Consider the following 22,386-nt stretch of genomic DNA (forward strand, 5'->3'; position numbering starts at 1 on the left):
CCCGCGCCAAGCCAGCTGGTGGACAAGTGGCGCCATTTTGGGAAATTTGGGGAGTTTGGTTGATGCTTTTGATGCTAAAGTAAGATGTCTCCTGGAGCATCAACAAGACAAGGATGGAAGAAGACAACACAGACCTGTTTCCGGGTCCACAGAGAAGTAAGGCTGGCCCTCCAGGATGCTGTAGACCACCTTGGCGCTGTTCCCGTAGGTGGCGTCGTCTGCGTCTAAAGCCGTCACCTGGATGACGGGGGTACCTGCAGGGGGAGAGGGTCTTTCAATGGGGCAAAACCAACTTCCCATCGTTGCTGCTATACAGGGGGGCCAGAAGCACCCAAAAATGGCATAAAATGCCAAAGTTTGAGGGTGTCCATTTTTGAAAAAAACGTAAGGGGTTAGTATGGCGTTTTTTTCAGTTTTTTCAACTTGCTGAAAATGCACTTTTCTGATCAAAAAAACAGTGGAAACCTCACACACACTCAACGGGGGGCCCAGAAGCACCCAAAATGGCATAAAATGCCAGTTTTAAATTTTGTGATTTTTGAAAAAAACGTAAGGGGTTAGTATGGCGTTTTTTTCAATTTTTTCAACTTGCTGAAAATGCACTTTTTTGGTCAAAAAAACAGGGGAAACCTCACACACACTCAACAGGGGGCCCAGAAGCACCCAAAAATGGCATAAAATGCCAGTTTTAAATTTTGTGATTTTTGAAAAAAACGTAAGGGGTTAGTATGTTGTTTTTTTCCAATTTTTTCAACTTGCTGAAAATGCACTTTTCTGGTCAAAAAGACATCAGAAACCTCACACACACTCAACAGGGGGCCCAGAAGAGCCCAAAAATGGCATAAAATGCCAGTTATAAATTTTGTGATTTTTGAAAAAAACGTAAGGGGTTAGTATGGCGTTTTTTTCAGTTTTTTCAACTTGCTGAAAATGCACTTTTCTGGTCAAAAAAACATCGGAAACCTCACACACACTCAACGGGGGCCCCAGAAGCACCCCAAAATGGCATAAAATGCCAAAGTTTGAGGGTGTTGATTTTTGAAAAAAAACGTAAGGGGTTAGTATGTCATTTTTTTTTCAAATAAAAAAGAAAATCAACAATGGTGATAAAAAAAAATGTCTGACTCACCAATGTCGGCCATCTCAGGCACCCTGGCCATGTAAGGGTCCTTGGTGAAGCGCGGCTCGTTGTCGTTGATGTCGTGGATCTTGATGATGAACTCCGACTCGCCTTCCAGCGCCTCGTTGGTGAAGCGGTTGACGGCTTTGGCGCGCAGCACGTAGTACGCCTTCTCCTCCCGATCCAGACGCTTGGTGGCGTGGATGTCGCCCGACTTCTCGTCTATCTTGAACAGCGTCCCCGCGCCATCGCCCGTCAGCACGTAACGCACGCTTCCGTCCTCGCGGTCGGAGTCGGAGTGAAGCTGCGATGCAAGAGGAGAGACAACGTTCTATGAACATAACAGGTAGAAACAAAATATACGATGATCCACTGCAAAGATCCTCTATCCGACAGGACACCATTGCCATTTTTAAAGACCTATTGCACTCAAAGATCTCCTATACATCAGGAGTGTTTTTAAGGATATACTACACCACCACTACTCAAAGATCATCTATATGACAGGAGTGCTCAAATGTTTTTTTAGGACCTAAACTGCAACTAGAACTACACTTAGTCCAAGATCCTCTAAATGATTGGAGCTGTCAATCATATAATGCCAATCAAAGATCTATGACAGAAGTGACCCACTGCTCAAAGATCATCTATATGACAAGAGTGAAACACTGCACACCCACAACTCAAAGATCCTCAGCTCAGACATTCGACTGTTTTTGAGAACCAACCGCATTTTAAAAAAAAAAGCTATCCAAAGATCCTCTATATGAGGGGAGCTATCTGCTCCCTATTTGTTTTTTTTTTTTCAGATTGTAAAAATGAATCAAAGATCTTACAGGAGTAAGTAAGTCTTCTTAAAGGTACACTACACAAACGATAGTCAAAGATCCTCTAGATGAGAGGATCACTGCTGTTTGTGAGGGAAAAAAAAGAGTCTCTATATTAAAGGAGTTCTCTGCTGGGAAAAAAAAAAAACCCGTCAAGTCACAGATCATCTCTATGACAGGTGCAATCTACGGTTTCTTTCTGACCTGCTGCCAAAACGCCACTCAAAGATCCTCTATGTGGCAGGAGCTGTTCTTAAAACACTACCCCTGTCATCTGTTGATAACATCCAGACTGGAGACGTTGTGTCATTGCTTTGGAAGCTGTGAGACATCACGGGGGTCGAGTCCCCCCCCCCAACATCCCACCTGATGCTCTTCTCTTCACACCAAGAAAATGGAAAATCAATGCTGCATTCACAATAGCCGATCAATTTATATTGAAAACGCAATTAAAGCATTACAGCGGGGGCGCTGAGGTGTTCGCCACATTCAAGGTGGGCGTCGATAGCCCGCCCCCCTACCCCCCACGGCACCACAATGACTACTTTTGCGCTTCTTTGCTCGCTATAGCGAGCTCTGGAGGACTTCTTCCACGCCTGGGCGAAGGCGGCACGGGACCGGGAGGGATGGAGTCGCGATGGAGGCGCTCAGGGCAATTAGCCAGTTAGCCTCGCAGGCCTCGTGTCCCGGCCTGTGGAGAACTGGCTGCCTTGGAGGAGCCAGATGGTCGCCACTCGCACAGAAATAGACTCCACGTGCGTGTTGATGTGCAAAAGGCAGGCACAGAACAAAATGCACTCAAAAGGTGCAAAACACGCCGCTTTACAAAGCTGTTCCTAATCTTCAGACACCCTCGTGGAGGCGTCGGGGGGACTCACGGGTCTTGTTTCATAAAGTCGTGGAAGTAATCGTGATTTGACTTTCATTCAATCGATTTTTTTTTCCTGTATGGGGATAGAAATGTCAAACTGTGGCCATCATAACATCATTATTTAAAGTCACGGTGCACAAATGCTGCATTCTTGATTTTAGCCTAACTGTATTTTGTTATGTAAGTGTAAAAAGAAGCCAACCCATCATATCAAAAGTTTAACAAAACCCATTATAACTGTAATTCTTAACTTTAATGACAAAATGTTAATTTTTTTTTTTTAATGTTAAACTCTGCAAATATGAACACTAAAATGTATCGTTTCTCTTAATTATCACTACTGTCCTTCTTCTTGGAGGTTTTATTTCAAAGACACAGCACTGATGGAAAATAACATTTTAGCAACATAACATGTCTTCATTTTACTCTGAACGCTGCTAAAATTCTCTTATATTTCTGGTCTTATGATTTCTAAATGGCACGGCGGTCAAGTGGTTAGCGCGCAGACCTCACAGCTAGGAGGCCAGGGTTCAATTCCAATTCCAGTTTTCATGTTCTCCCCGTGCATACGTGGGTTTTCTCCGGGTACTCCGGTTTCCTCCCACATTCCAAAAACATGCTAGGTTAATTAGCGACTCCAAATTGTCCATATAGGGATGAATGTGAGTGTGAATGGTTGTTTGTCTATATGTGCCCTGTGATTGGCTGGCCACCAGTCCAGGGTGTACGCCGCCTCTCGCCCAAAGACAGCTGGGATAGGCTCCAGCACCCCCCCGCGACCCTCATGAGGAAAAAGCGGTAGAAAATGAATGAATGAATGATTTCTAAATGCACAGCCATCAACAATATGATTTAGTTTTAGAAAATTAATGATCATTTCTCCCCCCTTTTCCAGTAAATAGTCATCATCTGGGATGAATAAAGTTATCTACAAAAAAGCATCATCATGTCGTCCCATCGGACCCATGAACGTAACCAATTGCTCGTCGATTATTTAGTGAAATGTTTTATTTTCTCTCTTCTATTTATATATTCTATTTATATCTCTCTGTTTATATTTGCACTTTAATTAAGCAAGTATGTTTTTTCTGATTACTATATTGATCAAAAATCTGTTTAATGATGCTATCCAACAAGATTATGTTATTCCACAGCTCATTTGTTAGCATTCTCAAACGTCACACAAGTGTAAAAAGAAGTGAGCTAATATTGCTAACAACCGCTACAACCCTTTTTAAAGATCATCTTTGAATGTCACTCAAGCGTAAAAAGAAGCTCACCAATAATGTTAAGTAGAGGGTAAAAACTCCCCCCCCAAAAAGCGTGAAATAAATCATAGATTTGATGGCCAAAAAAAGGAAGTTAGCCCTTTGATGCTAACACATTGACTTAGGTGAGCCTTATTAAAAGCAATGATGACTATGATGATGCTCATGGCAGGGGGCGGTGCCATGTTGCAGGTAGAGCAGCATATTGCTAGCTCTTTGCCAGCATGAGCAGCTGGCACGCACACACACACACACACACATACACAGGGGGCGAGCGAGTGAGCGAGAGAGAGAGTAACGTTTGCTGTGGGCCGTCAGAAGGCATTCACGTCTTTGCTGAGTCATGCGGACCCTCTGCAGCCTATTATGTGTGTTTGTCTGCTTTCAGTCCCACCAACCCCCCCCTATTGCAGCCTGGGGGTGGCGGATGAATTGGGGGGGGGGGGGGGGGGTTGTTTGCATGCATACACATGCAGACACAAACTACGTTGCAAAGCCTGCCCACCAGGCCCAGAACTGGTGGGGCCTATCAGGGGCTGTAAATACTTTATGAGATATGATAGTGCAGCACAAACACTCTCAGGCCATGAAGCGTGTTTTGTGTATGTGTGTGTGTGTGTGTGTTTTGTGTGTGTGTGTGTATGGGAGCGTGCCCTTTGGTAAAAGTAGCAAATAATGAAATAAACAAACATTCTCTTCCCCCGGTGACAGGCAGCTGGGAAGTCGGGGGGGGCTGCAAGGCCTGCATGCAGCTCGCCTGCTAATGAGAGGCTGCAGGAAGACGCCGTGATTGGGCGGCAGGGGCGGGATTAGCAGCCAAAACCAGCTGCCTCTCTCGAGTCTCTTTGCGCTTTGTGAGGATAATAATTGTGACAATTGTTTGCACTAACCTGTCATTGTGTTACTTTCTATTCATTTTTATCGTCTTTTCTTCCTTTGGGCGCTAATTCTATTGTATTCTCACAATTAATACGCAGTAATTGAAGCAAGATAGCGCAAACTCGCCCGGTAGAAGATGACGCCCTCAGCTGCTGCACACTCTCACGAAGGAGACGCAAAGATAAATCTGGATTCACCCAAAGGACCCCATTTTGTAGGCTCCGTTTTGTTTTCTCGATGTTTCGTTTGGTTTCTTGGCGCATGTTTGCCGGGCGTGTAATCCTGTTTGAGTGGCGTTCAAAGTCACCGGGCGAGGATGTATATGTTGCACAATCTCATTTGCTTTGAATGAGTCCTTCCTGGGCGGGAGAGAGCGCAGCGGGAATGCAAAACGGCGGGCCCATTCAGCCCCGCCGCAACAAAAACGCCTTTCTTCGCCGCCGCCGTCGGCATGACCTTGCCGGAGAATTCCCTTCTGACGCACAGAAAAGAACGATTTGTAGATGTTGTACAGGTGATGCGGTGCATGGATGGATGGATGATCGATGGATGAATGACAGGTGTGGCGTGTGCGTTGAGCTGACCTTGCCGACATACTGCATGTCAGTGCCGGTGTACTCCTCCAACAGGAAGAACTGGTTCCACATCCATCCTCGCTTGGACCGCCTGAGCGGCACCCCGTTGGCGTCCTGTCCCGTCAGGCCCGCGGACCCCTTGTGTGCCACTGTAGTCCTTCGAGGGGACCTCAGTCCCGCCGCCGGCGAGCCGAGCTGGGCCACGGCGGCCCACAGCACCATTAGCACACACACCGTCTCCATAGCAACAAGGGTCCTCGTCCACCCGCTGTCCTTCCCTCTCTGTATGCGGCGGTCTTTGGGTCAGAGTGACGGCTCGGTCTTCATGCTGTAAACTAGCACCTGGAAGTAGCAAAAAAAAAAATGGGAAAGGTGAGTCAGTACAGGGAAAAACTAGACCCGACTAGCCGAGTGCAGATGCAGCGCTTACAAAAAACACCACTAACGAGCACCATTGCCACATTGAGCATCCATGTGCACCGCCTGTGATTGACAGGCCTCTATCAGATTAGCAATAGCACCTGCGGATGCCACTTTTATCTGCATGGAGCGCCTGAATCAACACATAATGGAGTGGCGGCCGCCTTCTTCTATCGTTTGCAAGCATCTGCCGGAGCACACGCTGTTATCACACAGCAGAATGACCACAGCAATGTCAAGCTCACTTTAGGACTTGAAGATCAGTGTAAAGATACTCTGCTAAATGACTGTTTGCCAAACACACACAGGAGGGGGTGGGGGTGGGGGGAAGTGCCGACACGGGCGGCAGGAAGTCTTTGAAATATTTTTATGCCATCTCGTCCTCTGAAGGCCAACATGCCGAAGGAAGCAAAAAAGAAGACGTTCCTGCCTATTATTCCTCTCAGCTGGAGGGACCATTTCCGAGACTGCACTAGCGGGCTCTGGTAGCAGGCTCATCAGCGGGCCCCCACTGGGGGCGGGTGCACTACGGTCATCTCGTCTCGCTGTGCATGTTGGGAAATGAGGAAGTAGCACGAATTAAGCAGCCTGACCCGCATGGAAGAGTAGAGCCGGGGAGTCTGAAGGGAAAGCAGGGAAATGGAGCGAGGAAAGAGGGGCGAGGAAGAGGGCGGCGGCACCAAAAATGATGTCACCAAATGTTCGCTATTGCATCTTCAAAACAAAACCTCAAGAACTCCTTTTATGTCTTCCTGCCTTGGTGGAAGGTTTTGGATAGTTCCATCCATCCATCCATTTTCTATGCCGCTTATCCTCACCAGGGTTCCGTTTAACTTTAATCCAAAACGAGGGCACAACAAACATTACTTCAGTCCCGCCCACAGACCAGTACAGAGTCCTGGTCTACAGTTGATGCAGTGAGTCAAATCAGGGAACTGGAAAATATTTCTAAAAATATATACTATATTATAATTATTATATTATTTTAATTAATATTATTATTATTATTGTTAAATAAAATAATTGAGTTTAAAGAAATAGTAGCCCCCGCATGCTTTGATTATAATTATTATATTATTTTAATTAATAATAATATTTTATTATTATAAAAATAATATTATAAAATATTATTATTATTATTAAATAAAACAATTGAGCCCCTGCATGCTACAATTATAATTATTATATTATTTTAATTAATAATAATATTTTATTATTATTATAAAAATAATATTATAAAACAATAGTATTATTAAATAAAATAATTGAGCCTCCGCATGCTTCGATTATAATTATTATATTATTTTAATTAATAATAATAATATTTTATTATTATTATAAAAATAATATTATAAAACATTATTATTATTATTAAATAAAATAATTGAGCCCCCACATGCTTCGATTATAATTATATTATTTTAATTAATAATAATATTTTATTATTATTAAAAAAATAATACTATTAATAATAATAATAATAATTATTATTATTATTATTAAATAAAATAATTGAGTTTAAAGAAATAGTAGCCCCCGCACGCTTCGATATTTAGTGTGGACCTCAGTGTAAAAGGTTGGGACCACCCCTGCACTAAACCCATGTTCCACTATTGCTGTCTTTTGTTCAAATTCATATGTTTGCATCACTTCTTTATGTATTACCCGGAGGAAGTTTTTGACACCAGACGCCAGGCGATGGGGGCGGGGTGGGGGGGTGGGGGGGAGCGTGAAGGAGAACTGGAAAAGGTCCTGTCAGAGCAGCGTCAGCAGTCCATCGGGGACACGGGTCCATCCATTACGCTACCTGTCTCTTTGAGGCAGCTGGGCCGTGCCCGGATTTCCCCTTATGAGGCAAATTGAAGGTCCATGCATTGCAGTATCATACACCCCCGCCCCCCCTCCCCCCCCCCTCCCCATCTTCTCCCCCCCAGCTGCCTGCTTTGCTTCATATGCATTATAGCTTGGCTTTGCGCTGAAAGCCACTCACTTTGCATGTGTCCTCTGCCTGGATCAGCAGGCAGTGCTGTGGGAAATAAAAAGGAGGAGAAAAAAAAAAAAAAGAGCACGGGGTCAGCCGAGGCGCTGCTGATGGAGGCAGGTGAAAGTGAGACGGACTGTCAGGCTGCTTAATAACGCCCGTGGAGGAATGGACTCTGACCACGGCGCTGTGCTCTATAAGCCGCAACTGCAGCTTTGCTTCCTATCCAAATTCACTAAATGACCGCATGATTCCGATCCTTTCTCCTCCTCCTCCTCCTCCTCCTCCTCCTCCACTCCCTGCACACTCGACTTTATGAATTTACTTAATTGACGCCGGCGAGGAGCATGTGGGACTTTGAGCTATTGATTAGCTGTAGGCCTCGGCGTGCTTGGAAATACCAGCATGTCCCTGGGGGTGATGTGGGGGGGGACTCATGAAGCTTTCTACGTCCAGTCTCCCAGCGCTGGAAAGACGGCCTTTTCAATGGATTTCTTCATAATGTCACCGCGGAAAGCTAATGCCTCCACTGTATGGAGGGCTCAGACGTCCGCCGGGAACGCTCGCCCCCCCTTGACCACATTTGTCATGGCCTGGAAGCCATATTGTGCCACAGTTCCCTGCCCCCCCCATCATTCTCCTGACAAGGGTGCACCACGACCAGGAATAAAGTCAGCGGAAGCTTTATTTTGTGGGTAAAAAAAAAAAAAAAAATGTCACAGCCGGTTAAGAATGCTGCCGTGTCGACAAAATGCCTGCCGTGCTACATTTGTCCGGTGCCAGAGTGGAGTAAGATGGAGGGAGACTTGAAGGACGCTCGCGGACTTCCCATTGAGCTAACGGCATAATGTGGCCACCGACGGGTTTAAATGAAGGTTAGTCGCGTTTATGTGACGCCAATAACCATACGCGCTCAAGTAATGGGACATTTTCCAGCTGGGGGGACTGAAAAGTGAGAAATTGTAGACTTCCTCCCCCCGTCTTTTGCTCCCATAACGGCTTACTTCCGAGGGTGACTGCGGGAATTTTACCCACTGATGTCGGAGCTTCCGAGTGTTCAGAAACGGCACCCGTTTGACCATGTGTCCAGTCCATCGGTGCGTGAACGGATCGCTTGTGTCACCAAATCAATCGCGCTGGCGTTGCCGTGACAACCGGTGACAATGAGTGCATGCGGACTTGATGACATGTTGTAAAGAGCCTTTACTTGACTAACGCTCCTCTTTGGGTTCTTATCTCGACTTAATTACATCCCCCCCAAAAAAGAAACTACCTCCGTTACAAGATTGACGCGTCAGTCACTCGTTATTCCGCAGTCCACACTAGTGTTTTTGTCACGGGAGCATATGATGTTTCGTTTTAAACGTCAATAAATGTGCAATTTCCAAAGTAAAGGGATGTGTAGAAGGAGTATATTTCTACTATTCCATCACATGGACCTAGGGTAATACTGCAATACATTCGCTTAATTTATCAGTCCAAAATTTCATACGTCAATGGATGTTTGTGCCGCATACAAATGTGCAGCTTTTCATATGGTATAATCGTCAGAATTATTTTATTGGCTTTTTAGTTGACTAACTTTGTTGATAGAAGTATTTTATATTATAGAAGCATAAATATACTATATGTACTTCTATAATATGCTATATATGCTATATATTTATGCATATTTTATTGGCTTCTTAGTTGACTAACTTTGTTGATAGAAGTATTTTAGTATTATAGAAGCATAAATATACTATATGTACTTCTATAATATGCTATATATCCTATATATAGCATATTATAGAAGTACATATAGTACTTCTATATATATATAGCATATATATAGCATATTATAGAAGTACATATAGTATATTTATGCTTCTATAATATAAAATACTTCTATCAACAATGTTAGTCAACTAAGAAGCCAATAAAATAATTCTATATTTTATTTTATATTATAGAAGCATAAATATACTATATGTACTTCTATAATATGTTATATATTATGCTTCTATAATATAAAATACTTCTATCAACAAAGTTAGTCAACTAAGAAGCCAATCAAATAATTCTGATAGTTATTTTAATTGACCGGTGGTCACAATTCTTTAATGTTGGGGGAAAATATTTAAAAGAAATATGACAGCAAAAGAAGCATTAAATGTTCATTTTCTTACTCGATTAATCTGAAGCTTGTTTCGATTAATCAAATAACCGATTAGGCACTAGATGGACCAAATCAATAGTCCAAAAAGAGGTAAACATGTCCATGATATGTGCTGATGTGTGTGAATATCTCGTTATCTTCAAAAACAGGAAGATAATAGGTCTGCTTTCATGGATGACTAAAGAAATGACCAAAAATGGACATTAGGGAGGCGGCAATGAGAGCATATTTACATTTATTCATCTGTTGTAGTTGATATTGGCATCAGACATGACATGCTGGACAATATCGGTACTATGTAGTCGTGGTTCCCAAACAGTTGAGCCGCGTACGCCTTCAGACATCTGACAGGAAGTCATGCAACCCCCCACGCCCCCCCAACTCCTGCACACTTAAAAAGAAAACACACAATGATACATCTTTGATATATGATTAAATATATATTCTGATGTTATATATAAAAAAAAAACTGCACACTTATCGCCGAGCGAGATATCGCCGAGCGATTACAACAAATGTCGAGCTGCGGTGAACGTCTACGTTTATGCTCTTTTGAGGTGCAAGCAACAGTACAGTGAAACTAATATTATTATAATAAGCCTAAATAATGAAAACTGTACAGAAATGAATGGGCAATTTCAATATGAGGCTTATTACTAAGACAACTGGACACGTGAGCACATAGTATGAGATTATGTAACAACAATTGTGAACAAGAATGAGGTGACGCATGGTGTGTTCAAGGACCCCCAAACAAAACAGTCACAAGCATGTCATACCAATACCAATACCAATATCAACTACAGTTACAACAATAACCACAAATTAATGATGTAATGATGTAAATATCTCTGATTTCAGTCTCAAAAATGTGATTTTTTTGTTCATTTCTTCAGTCATCCAATGAAGAACAAGACAGTCACACATATCAATTTTGAAATTTTGGAAAAAAAAAAATTCATCCCTACTAGATTTCACCAAAAGTATGCTTTTAAAGATTGCATTTGGTGGAGCAAATGCACCAAAGTTGGCTTAAACTTGAAGTGAAGGTGGCGTCAAACTGCTTGCAGACCCGCAGTACAGGTCTTAGCGTTGTCGTCATAATGGAAGCGTGTAATACAACATGACTCCATAATTATATTCTCCCATTTAAGAGCCGCTGTTTACAAGCGTCACCGAGGCGCCCTTTATTTTCTTTTCCTCGCCCGCCTCGTCCATCCTCGCTTCATATCATGCGCTCCCTAATTGCATAAGAAAAAAAAATGAAAATTGCTGGTAAGACCTGAGCTGGTAAGCAAGATTAATGCGTCTCGCTGCCAATTTTTCCCAGCATGCACCCCTGACGACTGGACGTCCGTTTAGAATGGCAACAATTAGCGATTAAAGGTAGCTATTGGTTTTATCGAATGAGGGCAGAGACAGGAGTTATACAAACGCTTTCATCGATACGTACGCCGTGTGCACTGCTAATGGCCTTTTCACATGCACGCACCAGCCCGGGTGGCATTTTACACCGGGGTGCATTCTCTTCTTCTTCTTCTTCTGTGTTTGTATCTCTCTTTAACGAGCGACGTGAGCGACATGGCCGAGCACCCTGCGCCGCACGTCGTGCCCAGGCAAACCTCACAGCGGCCCCCGGGGGTGCAATTAAAAGTAAGAGAGGAGAATGTCAGCCAGGTGGGCGGGCGAGTGAGCACGAGGGAGGTGAGAGAAAGTGACCGAAGAAAAAAAAAAAAAGGGGAGGGGGGGGGTGTCCACAGGTAAACACGGCAACCCGCAGTGAAGGTCCTGGAGCTGTTCTACATTTTAGAGCAGTTTCGGAATCCGGGTTAGAAATATAGGAGCGCTCGTTTATCATCTTAGCTGCAACACAAAACACGCCGGCCAGCAAACAGTAATAACAATAATTCCCCTTTGAACATCGTCAATATGTATCGATCTATTGTGCAGCTCAAAAAAACTCACTGTCTAGACGCGCTGACGCCCACGCCGCCCCCGTTTCTATGCCATAAACACACACGACTGAGGAAATGCATGCTTGGAATATACCATAATGTATCCCACAGCATATAATCCAACTGTATATGATATAATTTAACCCAGGGGTGGGCAAACTACGGCCCGGGGGCCACATGCGGCCCACTAAGCGTTTGAATCCGACCCGCCAGTTGCTTTCTATGGTCATGGTTTTATTTCATTTGACCATGCATCAGATTACAATTGAATGCATCACATAATCAGTTCACAGTTCCACATGTCCAAAAGGAGTAGGAAGAAGCAAAGCTTATTAAATCCTACCCCTCCATCTGGTACTTTTACAATCAGTAACTGTTACATTTGTTCACTTCCTGCTTTCCATAATACAGTTTAAGGTTTTTTTTTTTTGTTTTTTTTTAATAATGTACCTCGTACCGAAGTACGAGGTGATGTGACCATACAATGACATAATAATTTGATCACTTCCTGCTTTCCTAATATGGTTTAAGGTTTTTTTTTGTTTGTTTTTTTGTTTGTCACGTACCGAAGTATGAGGTGATATGACCATACCATGGCATAATGGGTACCATAGTAACTGTCAATATAGTGATTTATTGTATTTATTAGTGATTATTTAGCAAACATCAACTGCTTCTAAATATTTCAAATTTTAACAATTTTAACAACAGCTGGCAACATAAGTCAAGTCGGATGTTTGATTCAGAAAAAACAAAACTGTAAAATTAAATTTCGTAATTTGCTGTGGTCTGATAGTGACAGCTGATAGTATGATTTACAGATAAAATTAGACTAATAATTCAATGCGGACTGTCAGAATTATAAGCGTAAAATAGTGTGTATTAAATATATATTCTGCCCCCCCCCCCGGGACAATTTTGTTAAATCAAAGTGGCCCGCGAGTCAAAAAGTTTGCCCACCCCTGATCTAACCTCAGTTTTCACATGTCATTTGAAAAATTATTTCACATTATTTTTGTTTTCGCTAACCCCGACAGCTCGGTCATCTGAGTGGCTCCTTCACATCGATAGGAGCCGGTTGAGTTGGCTCGGGCATCTAGTCCGGACACCTCCCTGATGAGGTGTTCAGCCTAGGACACGCTGGACGGATGTCTTGGTGTCCTCCCAGTGAAACAGGAAGAGATGGCGCGGGACTTCCTGTTGACACTGCAGCCCCTGCGACTCGGACAAGCAGAAGAAAATGGATGGATTTTGCATGCATATCAAATTATATTTATTCCCTATGAAACATTTTTGTCAATATTAACTCGTCAATATAACTTTACGCCACCAGATGGCAGTAGCTGCCTCATTTAGCTCTGCATGCGCTTTAAAATGCTTGCATGTTACACTTTGAATTGCAATTTTTGTTTACAGTCACTTCATTGGTGACATTGTAGCTGTTTGCTAATAAACACTATTACAACATTGGTTCTATTGATGCCCAATCAAAAATGTATTCACATCCTGCACGTGGCGGAGACCGAATGAACGAATGAATGAGTGAATGACAGCGGCACGGGTAAATTAGCTCGCGCCCCGCAGCCTCGTACGCCCCCGCTGCATGCCGCCGCATAGCAAATAACTGGTATAAATCACGCAATCTGGGCCAAGTCGATGAGAGCCCCACCATTCCCCCCCCCCCCCCCCCCCCCCACCTCTACTTCTTCGCTCGCATCCGTCAGTCGGAGTGGAGTGGCCCACTTTTCGGGTCTTGCGGAGGGCTGCGGGAGTCGCCCTTCATTTTGTGTCTGGACTCAATTGTTGAAGGTTGGCGCTGCTTCTGGTGACAACAATAAACTGAGCTCCTGTGTTTACTGCACTCACCCCCACAACCCCCACACCCCCCCCCCTCAAGTACAGAGCCCAACTTTATAGCAGCACTTTCAGAAATTTGTCTAAATTGCAGCTTAAAGTCATTTAAGTAGTCCTCCCGGGGGCTAATAAACGCACGTGTGATTTTGCATAAAGAGTGCACGACACGAAGGGTGGACAGAGGTGGTGGGAAGAATCACAGGGGGTGGGTGGTCTACCGGCTTCCTGCTCCCCCCCTCCCGCTGAGGTCTTTGTGGTCACCCGCCGGTCCTGATGGGATGCAAATCAGGGTGCAGTCAAGTGAACAGTACTTGTACTTTCACCAGCTACCAGTCCAACATTGTGGCACCGCTGCCATTGATTGCAATGATCACGCTACCCTCTGAAGAAACCAGACAACTTCTAGCGGGTTGGGTGGGTGGTGGGGGGGGGGGTTGATCTGACACAAAGTGGAGTTCTGTTCCCACGTTTGTTGCCATAGTAACCGCTAAGTAAGTGCGGGCAGGGGGTACATGTATTCATCTGTAGCAGAGGGTCAGCAACAAGACAACATGATGGTCAAACACTAAATAATACATGGAACTAAAAAACAAAGACACGGCTAAAATATGGCTGCAATAAAAGTCCAGCACGGAGAAGAAAATTCCCCCCCCCCCCTCCAACTTAGAGTAACGACCTTTCCTCCGCCGCTCCCATAAAACAACGCGCTGACAGTCGGGAGCTACCGTTTTTGCCGTTATTAACGACGCCGGCTGGGGGCCTCACGTTTTTACAGCTCCTAAATTGGTCCGCATTTTTCCCTAAACTGTACCTGAACACGAGCACAGACGCATGGGGGCGTTACGGAAGGTGGAATCCTGAATGGTATTCATTTATGGCAAAGTAGGCCACTTGATTCTTTATCTCTGACATAACGAAACTTTGGTGATATTTTGACATTTTCTTCTCATAATATTTTGACTTTATTCCCATCCTCTTTTTTTCATTCATTCATTCATTCATTCATTCATTCATTCATTTTCTACCGCTTATCCTCATGAGGGTCGCGGGGGTGCTGGAGCCTATCCCAGCTGTCTTCGGGCGAGAGGTGGGGTTCACACTGGACTGGTGGCTAGCCAATCACAGGGCACATATAGACAAACAACCATTCACACTCACATTCATACCTATGGACAATTTGGAGTCGCTAATTAACCTAGCATGTTTTTGGAATGTGGGAGGAAACCGGAGTACCCGAGATGGCCGAGGGTGGAATTGAACCCTGGTCTCCTAGCTGTGAGGTCTGCACGCTAATCACTCGACCGCCATGCCGCCTCTTTTTTTCTCCTACGAATTTTTTTTTTTAGCTGCGTGCCACAAATGGCCCCCTGGCTGCATGTTGGACACCTCTGTGTGAACCAACTCTAGTGGGAGTCCGGCTAAACACCCCTAAACATTACAGTGGATAAAAGAGTTAGCTTATACATGGTTGTCCTACTTTGTCCTATTAATATTTACATTTTCCGCCGTAATCCTATTTTTCCCGATTTAATGTCCGCATGTTTACTGACGCATTCCACCTCCCTCTGAGCGACGACGGCGAAACGCTTTGACCTTAGCGGTGACTCACCTTTATTTACCTCCGCTAGTTACGCCCTCGGGGACTGCCGCCTCATTGGCGGAATGAGCGCCGCCATGGCCAGCCCCCCCCCCCCGACTCCTGGGAGCGGAACCACTAATGAACAAAGAAGCCCGATTGATCCGCGTTAGCGCTTGATTCCCGAGTCCTGCAGACCCGCACGCTTGGAAACGCTTCAACTTCTCTCCCGGATTGGATCGCTTATTTGTAATTACTGGATGCTTTTTGCCGGGGTTAAAGGTCAGGAAGTACTCTAAGTGGCCATACAGGCTAGTTCCCGTATCGACACCAGGAAGTTACCATTCCGGCGAGGGCGAGAGATTGAATTATTTGTCCTTATCGTGCGATGGCCACATTGCAGCGCACCTTCTCTTTCCCATTTCACACCTTGACGACCGCGAGATAGGACGCGTTCCTTTTTTTGGCCCAGATTGACAATCGGCAGCAACCAGTCAAAAGACGGAATTATCTATCGCAAACCTACCGCCTGCAGACCCGCTCGCTTCCTCCTCGCCGTCGCCGCCGCTGTTATTCAAGATAAACAATCAATACTGCATTAACGTGTCCGCACAGTCAAAGACGCCGGCGAGCAATGTCACCACTTTAAGCAACTAATCTTGCTCACCGGCTGGAAAAATGATTGGAATTTGCTTTTTACTCCTTTCATTATCCCGAGATGTCGTTTCGTCACGTTTGAGGTCACCGCCGTGAGAGTTTTCCTTTATGGAAGAACTACTGCTGGGATGGCGTACAGCAAAGGTGACTATGGAATAGCGGGCCAGGGGGGCGTATCCCGCCGATCGATTCGGAGCGCGGAATGCACATTTTAACAGCATTCCCAGTCAGGCATTTTAAAGTGACGGTGCGCTCTCATTTTGATGACCGTTTCGGAATTCTGATGATGCTTAAAAGAAAGGGGGAGGTCGGGCGGTGGGGTCCAACTTCCTCCATGCAGCAAATTTGCATCTGCATTCCCAAAGCTGCCATTGAGGGGGGAAAAAAAAAAGAGCGAGGGGGGGTTCTCGCTGTGAAAAAAAAACCCAAAACAAAGGCGCACTTATGAAGAGGCCCGACTTGTCTCTTCTTCTCTCCCAGACTGCAATTAAAAAGACCCTCATCCCATACTCATTCATTAGACCCCGCCCCCTTTCCAGCAGCGCCTTTGCCAGGCTTATGAAGTCCTGAAAATAAAAGACTTGGCATGAATGATCGGGAATACTGTTTACAGATAGCCAAGCTTTATGACGGCAGTGCCAAGCTGGACGGAAAAGGGGCGGAGGGGGTTCGGAGGGCGCCGGCTGGTGGGCGAGACTCTACCGATGACGCCATGAGGACATGCCTCCCCCCCCCTCATGGAGCAACCCGTTTAGCCTCCCCATCACTGGCTGGCTCTCGATGCCAAGTGTGAAAACTCTCCAACTGTTTTTGGAAAGCAACTGCTAATGTGGCATATTCGACGCTGGAGGCGTGTTTGAATCCCAAAGATTTTCACCGATGCAAACTACTGCAAACCCGCCGCCCACGCCGTTGTCATCGATGCAAACATTACCGCTCGGTGAAATGCAAACATCGCCACCACCGATGCCACCGCGGTGATACACGCTGGTGCCGACTACCACCTGACTGAAACCGATGCCAAAGCCAACGCCGCCACAGCGAACGTAAACGCCACCCCTCCACGCTAGTATTTATGTAACGCAGAGCAAGATATGCGCTCGTCTTCTCCTTTTCGGGTGGGGTGCAGGACCTTGTAAATCAGCAGATGGGGTGAGGCGTGTAGGTGAGAGCGAGGGCGTCCGGTGTAAGCAGGACGGAGGTTCGTTATGCGTTTGGAACACGCGGACTCCGACCCTCGGCCTCGTCTGACTGGAGCGGAGTTGACAGAAAAGCTGACAGATGCTTTGCCGGCGCTTCCATTATTTATGAGCGTGTTTCCACACGTGCACGCTGCTGCGCTGTTGGTGTTGTATCGCTCTTTCCGTGGGTGGCTGAATGAGCAGCCCCCTAACCCCCCCCCGGTGTAGACGCAGGAATAACATTTCAAAAGTATAAAATTAGCTTCATTTAGCGATGTCAACATCACTTCATGACATTCTTCATCAACGCAAGGTTGCCAAACGGCACTTGATGTTAGCTTCTCAAGTACCACCTGCTGCTGTTAGCTTAACCTTTGACCTCTCAAGTGTCACCAAATCTCTGCCTCCGCCCCCTCCGGACTCTCTTAAAAGCCACTCGGAGGCGTACATCTGCTCGGCCACGGCCACCGGATTGAATTACTTAGCTTTGATTAATTGAATTAGCGTTGAAGATGTCGATTGAGCAACGTCTCCGCAGGAGAGCTGCATCTCGTGTCATGCGGTGACATCACAGCCTCCGCGAGGCCTCGGGCCGCGCGCAACGGACGCCTCGAACCAACGGAGAGCGGCGATGCTAATGAGACGCATGGTGTAATTAATACAAATGGAATGTTTAATGCCATTTTTCCATTTCAAAGAAACTCCCGGGGCGGCGCGTTCAGCTCGGCGGGATTGTCCTCTGGCAAACAATAACCGAAGTTTGCCATCGCCTTCATTAGATCAAACTCGCCGAGCGCTGGAGGGGCTTTCACGGTACCTGCCCCATTTCTCCTCCGTGTGAAACGGCTTAATTGGAGGCCTGCGGGACGGCAAACATCCATTTGTCAGTTATTCGCGTCAAAAGCGCCAAAGTAGGATGACCTTTTCTGCAAAGTGGACAGATCCTCCCGCCCCCGCCCGCCGCCCCCAGCCTGAGACGACGGGGGTTACACGGCCGCTCGCTATTATTACCGCATGTCCCGTGTTGCAGCACAGATGTGTGCATTGTGTCCCTCCCGAGGGGAAGCACACACAGGTAGTTTGTTTGGAGATGCTTCCATTTTATTCTTGTCAGTGAACCGTCCTAATGTTGAAGAGGGAGCCCACAATGGCGCCCGGCTCGCCTCTTCTCACTCGGGGGATTCAGAGAAAATAGGAGCTTTGCCGACGTGCCGCCTGTTCATTTACAGAAACGGGAGAGAAGAAAAAAAAAATGATAAGAAGAAAGTCACAAAGGCATTGTGACACAATGGAATCCAGATATCATTCACAAAATAGACAGGAGACCATTATCTGCAGGAGGAGGGGCCCATCTGAGGGTGACAGGCCCGGGAGGGAAAAGAAGAAAGTGTGCACATCAAGGCAGCCTTTCTGGAAAGGAACAATTTTGTGTAAAAGCTGCAGTGTTGTTGTTGTCATGTGCAATAACGCGCATCATTCCTCCTGCAGGCTGTTAGAGAGCACAATCAAATCACTCTGCTTTCACCGTGCCGCAGACAAAGTGACACGCTAAAAGTCACGCAAAGACACCCGTGCACAAGCTGTCTGTCAAAAACACACACACACACATGCTGCATGCCAAACAAACCGTCACCGCATACGACCTTCAAGAGAAGCCTTGCAGCTGCTAAGCAAAAGCAGGCATGACTAATCAATTATTGAGTACAGTTTAAAGAATTTTGTTTCCATCATGTGAAATCTAATCGATCTGTTTCCTGACAGTAGCAGCCAGCCGGAGGCACACTTCATTCATTCCAGCACAACTTTGGAGCTTCCGCTGAAATGTTAGCTTGCAGAAAGCGTTTTCGGGGACTATTTGGAGGTGAAAATCGATGGTTTTATCCGTTGGACTAACTGTCACATGTTGACATGCTCACGTTTTACTCAGCACTTTTTATACTTGGAAAACTTGTTTGTTTTCAATCGTGCTCTTTGCATTAAACCCATTGTCCTTCAATTGGGAAAAATAATTTATGAAAATATTTAATGGAAAACTACATGAGAAAATATATTATAAAATGCTTTTTTAAGAGTCATGTTGAGTTAATTTACACAATTTACATAAAATATTAAATATTTTTTATTTTTCTGTATATATTAAATATATTTAAATATAAATAATATATATATATATTTCTATAAATATATATAAATATAAAAATTCTATAAATATATATAAATATTTCTGTATACATCTGTTTTTTAAATTTTATAGTTTTTAATATACAAATAAGTAAATTAATGTAAAAAAATTTAGCTCTGAGCCTCAACTTGTACTGAAATGGCGAGTGAAGCCTTTTTTTTTATTTAATGCCAACAGAATAACAATTCTAAAAAATATTTATCATAACTCAAATGTATAGAGATGCAACTGAGGGAGTTTCTGGGGTGGCGTGAATAAATGCAGGTATTGATAAATGTAGCCTATCTATTGGAACCTAATAACAAAATATATTTTGAATTGAACTGTATTGCTGATTTTGTAGCTCGGAACTTCAGATTTCACTGACTGAGTGATGTCTTCTGTTTGGATTAATAAATGTTTTTAAATAATTATACATTTTATTATGTGTAAAACAATGTATTATATATATTTACGGATGTATATGATGTATAATTACATCTTATACTGCACTAAGTGACTCTCCCTTGCCTATGTAGCCCAGCTACCCGCTAATACTGGACTCTCTGATCCCCTGTTAGCCTTCTGTCATTCCTGGGTCAATATTAACCCCTCCTCCCACCCGCCACCACCCTCACCCAAACCAAACCTCCATGTCAGCTTCTGCCACCTCCGCCCCCGCCCCCCCCGCTCCGTCATGCACTTATTAACTGGCTGTCACGTTGAGCTGGCGCGGCCCTAGACAGCCTTCAGCGTGGCCGCGTCCGCCGACTGCAGGCCGGCTTAAGCCCGGGGGCTTTGCAGAGACAAGAAGCCAGTACAAGTCAGGATGGTGTTGGGGGGTGGGGGGATGGGAGGGTGTCGTTGGCAACCTGTGGACACGTTCTGCACGAGGCTAGAATACACACACAAACACCCCCCCGCAAGAGTAAATCATGTCTGTCCACGCCAGCTAGCTAGCGAGAGCCACCTCTGTTGACAAAAAGAGCAACGTCAACAAATCTGTCACCTTGACGGGTTTATTAGTTAGCATGCTAACACTGCATGTGTGCATAGCAGATGCTGGGCGCTGCTTATTGCTGAAAATCGACCCCGTAGCACATAATTCCAAATAAATACAATTAGAAAAAATAAACACAAATGCACCAAAGGAGCCAATGTTTACTTCCGTAAACACTAAGCGATGTCACAAGTCCCGCCGAGTCTACAAGAACGACAAGATTTTGACTTCACGTTTAAGATGAGTACAATGACAATCTGAAAAATATGACATTACATTCTTCTGCACTCACTGTGTGTATGCTGGCGTCCCCCGCCTCCACCCACCAAGACAAAGACACTGAATAACCGACACACGAGGAAAACAGACAGGCATGCACATTACAATATATCAAAGCTGGAAAAAAAATGTCAAGTTACGGTGTGATGAATTAATTACGGTCCCATATCGAGATATTGTCGTGTTTTAATCTCGCCAGATCTTAGTGTGACTTCCTGGACGCTTGCGTTCACATTGACAGGTCTCATTTTTTTTTGGGGGGGGGGGGGGGGGGGGGGTAATTTGCACCACCGCATACAATATTGGATTTTAACATAATAAAAATAGTCCAGTTTGAAACATCTCATGACACCTGTAAGTTTAATTCTACATATAGTACGTTCACATATAGTACGTTCACTGTGTGTATGCTGGCGTCCCCCGCCTCCACCCACCAAGACAAAGACACTGAATAACCGACACACGAGGAAAACAGACAGGCATGCACATTACAATATATCAAAAAAATGTGGAAAAAAATGTCAAGTTACGGTGTGATGAATTAATTACGTTCCCATATCGAGATATTGTCGTGTTTTAATCTCGCCAGATCTTAGTGTGACTTCCTGGACGCTTGCGTTCACATTGACAGGTCTCATTTTTTTTTTTTTTTGGGGGGGGGGGGGGGGGTAATTTGCACCACCGCATACAATATTGGATTTTAACATAATAAAAATAGTCCAGTCTGAAACATCACATGACACCTGTAAGTTTAATTCTACATATAGTACGTTCACATATAGTACGTTCACTGTGTGTATGCTGGCGTCCCCCGCCTCCACCCACCAAGACAAAGACACTGAATAACCGACACACGAGGAAAACAGACAGGCATGCACATTACAATATATCAAAAAAATGTGGAAAAAAATGTCAAGTTACGGTGTGATGAATTAATTACGTTCCCATATCGAGATATTGTCGTGTTTTAATCTCGCCAGATCTTAGTGTGACTTCCTGGACGCTTGCGTTCACATTGACAGGTCTCATTTTTTGTTTTTTTTGGGGGGGGGGGGGGGGTAATTTGCACCACCGCATACAATATTGGATTTGAACATAATAAAAATAGTCCAGTCTGAAACATCACACGACACCTGTAAGTTTAATTCTACATATAGAATAATATAGCACGGAAACGAAACGTTCCGGTTTGTGGAAGTAAATGTAGCGTGTGCAGGTGGTGAAGACGTTTGGGCGCTGCATCGACGGGCCTGGAGCCATGCGAGGCTTGATTAGATTTTGATAGTGATCTGGATCTGTGATTGCCACTATTAGATGATTATTGTACACCTCCCTCTGCTTCGCACCACACATATTGGATATCGGGATTTAATTCCAAATCCAATCCCAAACCCGAGCTCGCGTGTGGTTGCCGGGGTCAAAAAATCGATTTCACCTCCAATGTAAGAAAAAGACGGACGGCTCGGCATCCTTAGGAGGAGGATCCCTGATAGTTAGCCTGCCTTCTTCCTTCCTCAAGTCGCCACGCTTTCCCGAGGCAGCTGCTGTAAGAAATGAGACATGGCTGGTGTGTGAGTGTGCGTGCAGCACGCCAACTCCTCGCTCGCTGTCATTTCCCGGCGCT

At 44.8% G+C, this 22,386-nt stretch overlaps 1 protein-coding gene across 1 annotated transcript in view; it reads right to left on the reverse strand.

Moving 5' to 3' along the window:
• The window catches only part of LOC131108561 (cadherin-6-like), a 354,525-nt gene that overhangs the window by 24,539 nt on the left and 307,600 nt on the right, over window positions 1-22,386 (reverse strand). Inside the window, exons 20-22 of the mRNA XM_058059595.1 lie at window positions 5,550-5,882; window positions 1,130-1,424; window positions 135-254 (exon numbers count right to left, since the gene is read on the reverse strand). Of these exons, the coding sequence (XP_057915578.1) occupies window positions 135-254; window positions 1,130-1,424; window positions 5,550-5,783 (649 nt within the window). The 5' untranslated portion in view covers window positions 5,784-5,882. The remainder of the gene's footprint in view (window positions 1-134; window positions 255-1,129; window positions 1,425-5,549; window positions 5,883-22,386) is intronic.

The sequence above is a fragment of the Doryrhamphus excisus genome, chromosome 21 (assembly GCF_030265055.1).
Source record: "Doryrhamphus excisus isolate RoL2022-K1 chromosome 21, RoL_Dexc_1.0, whole genome shotgun sequence".
Lineage (NCBI taxonomy): Eukaryota > Metazoa > Chordata > Actinopteri > Syngnathiformes > Syngnathidae > Doryrhamphus > Doryrhamphus excisus.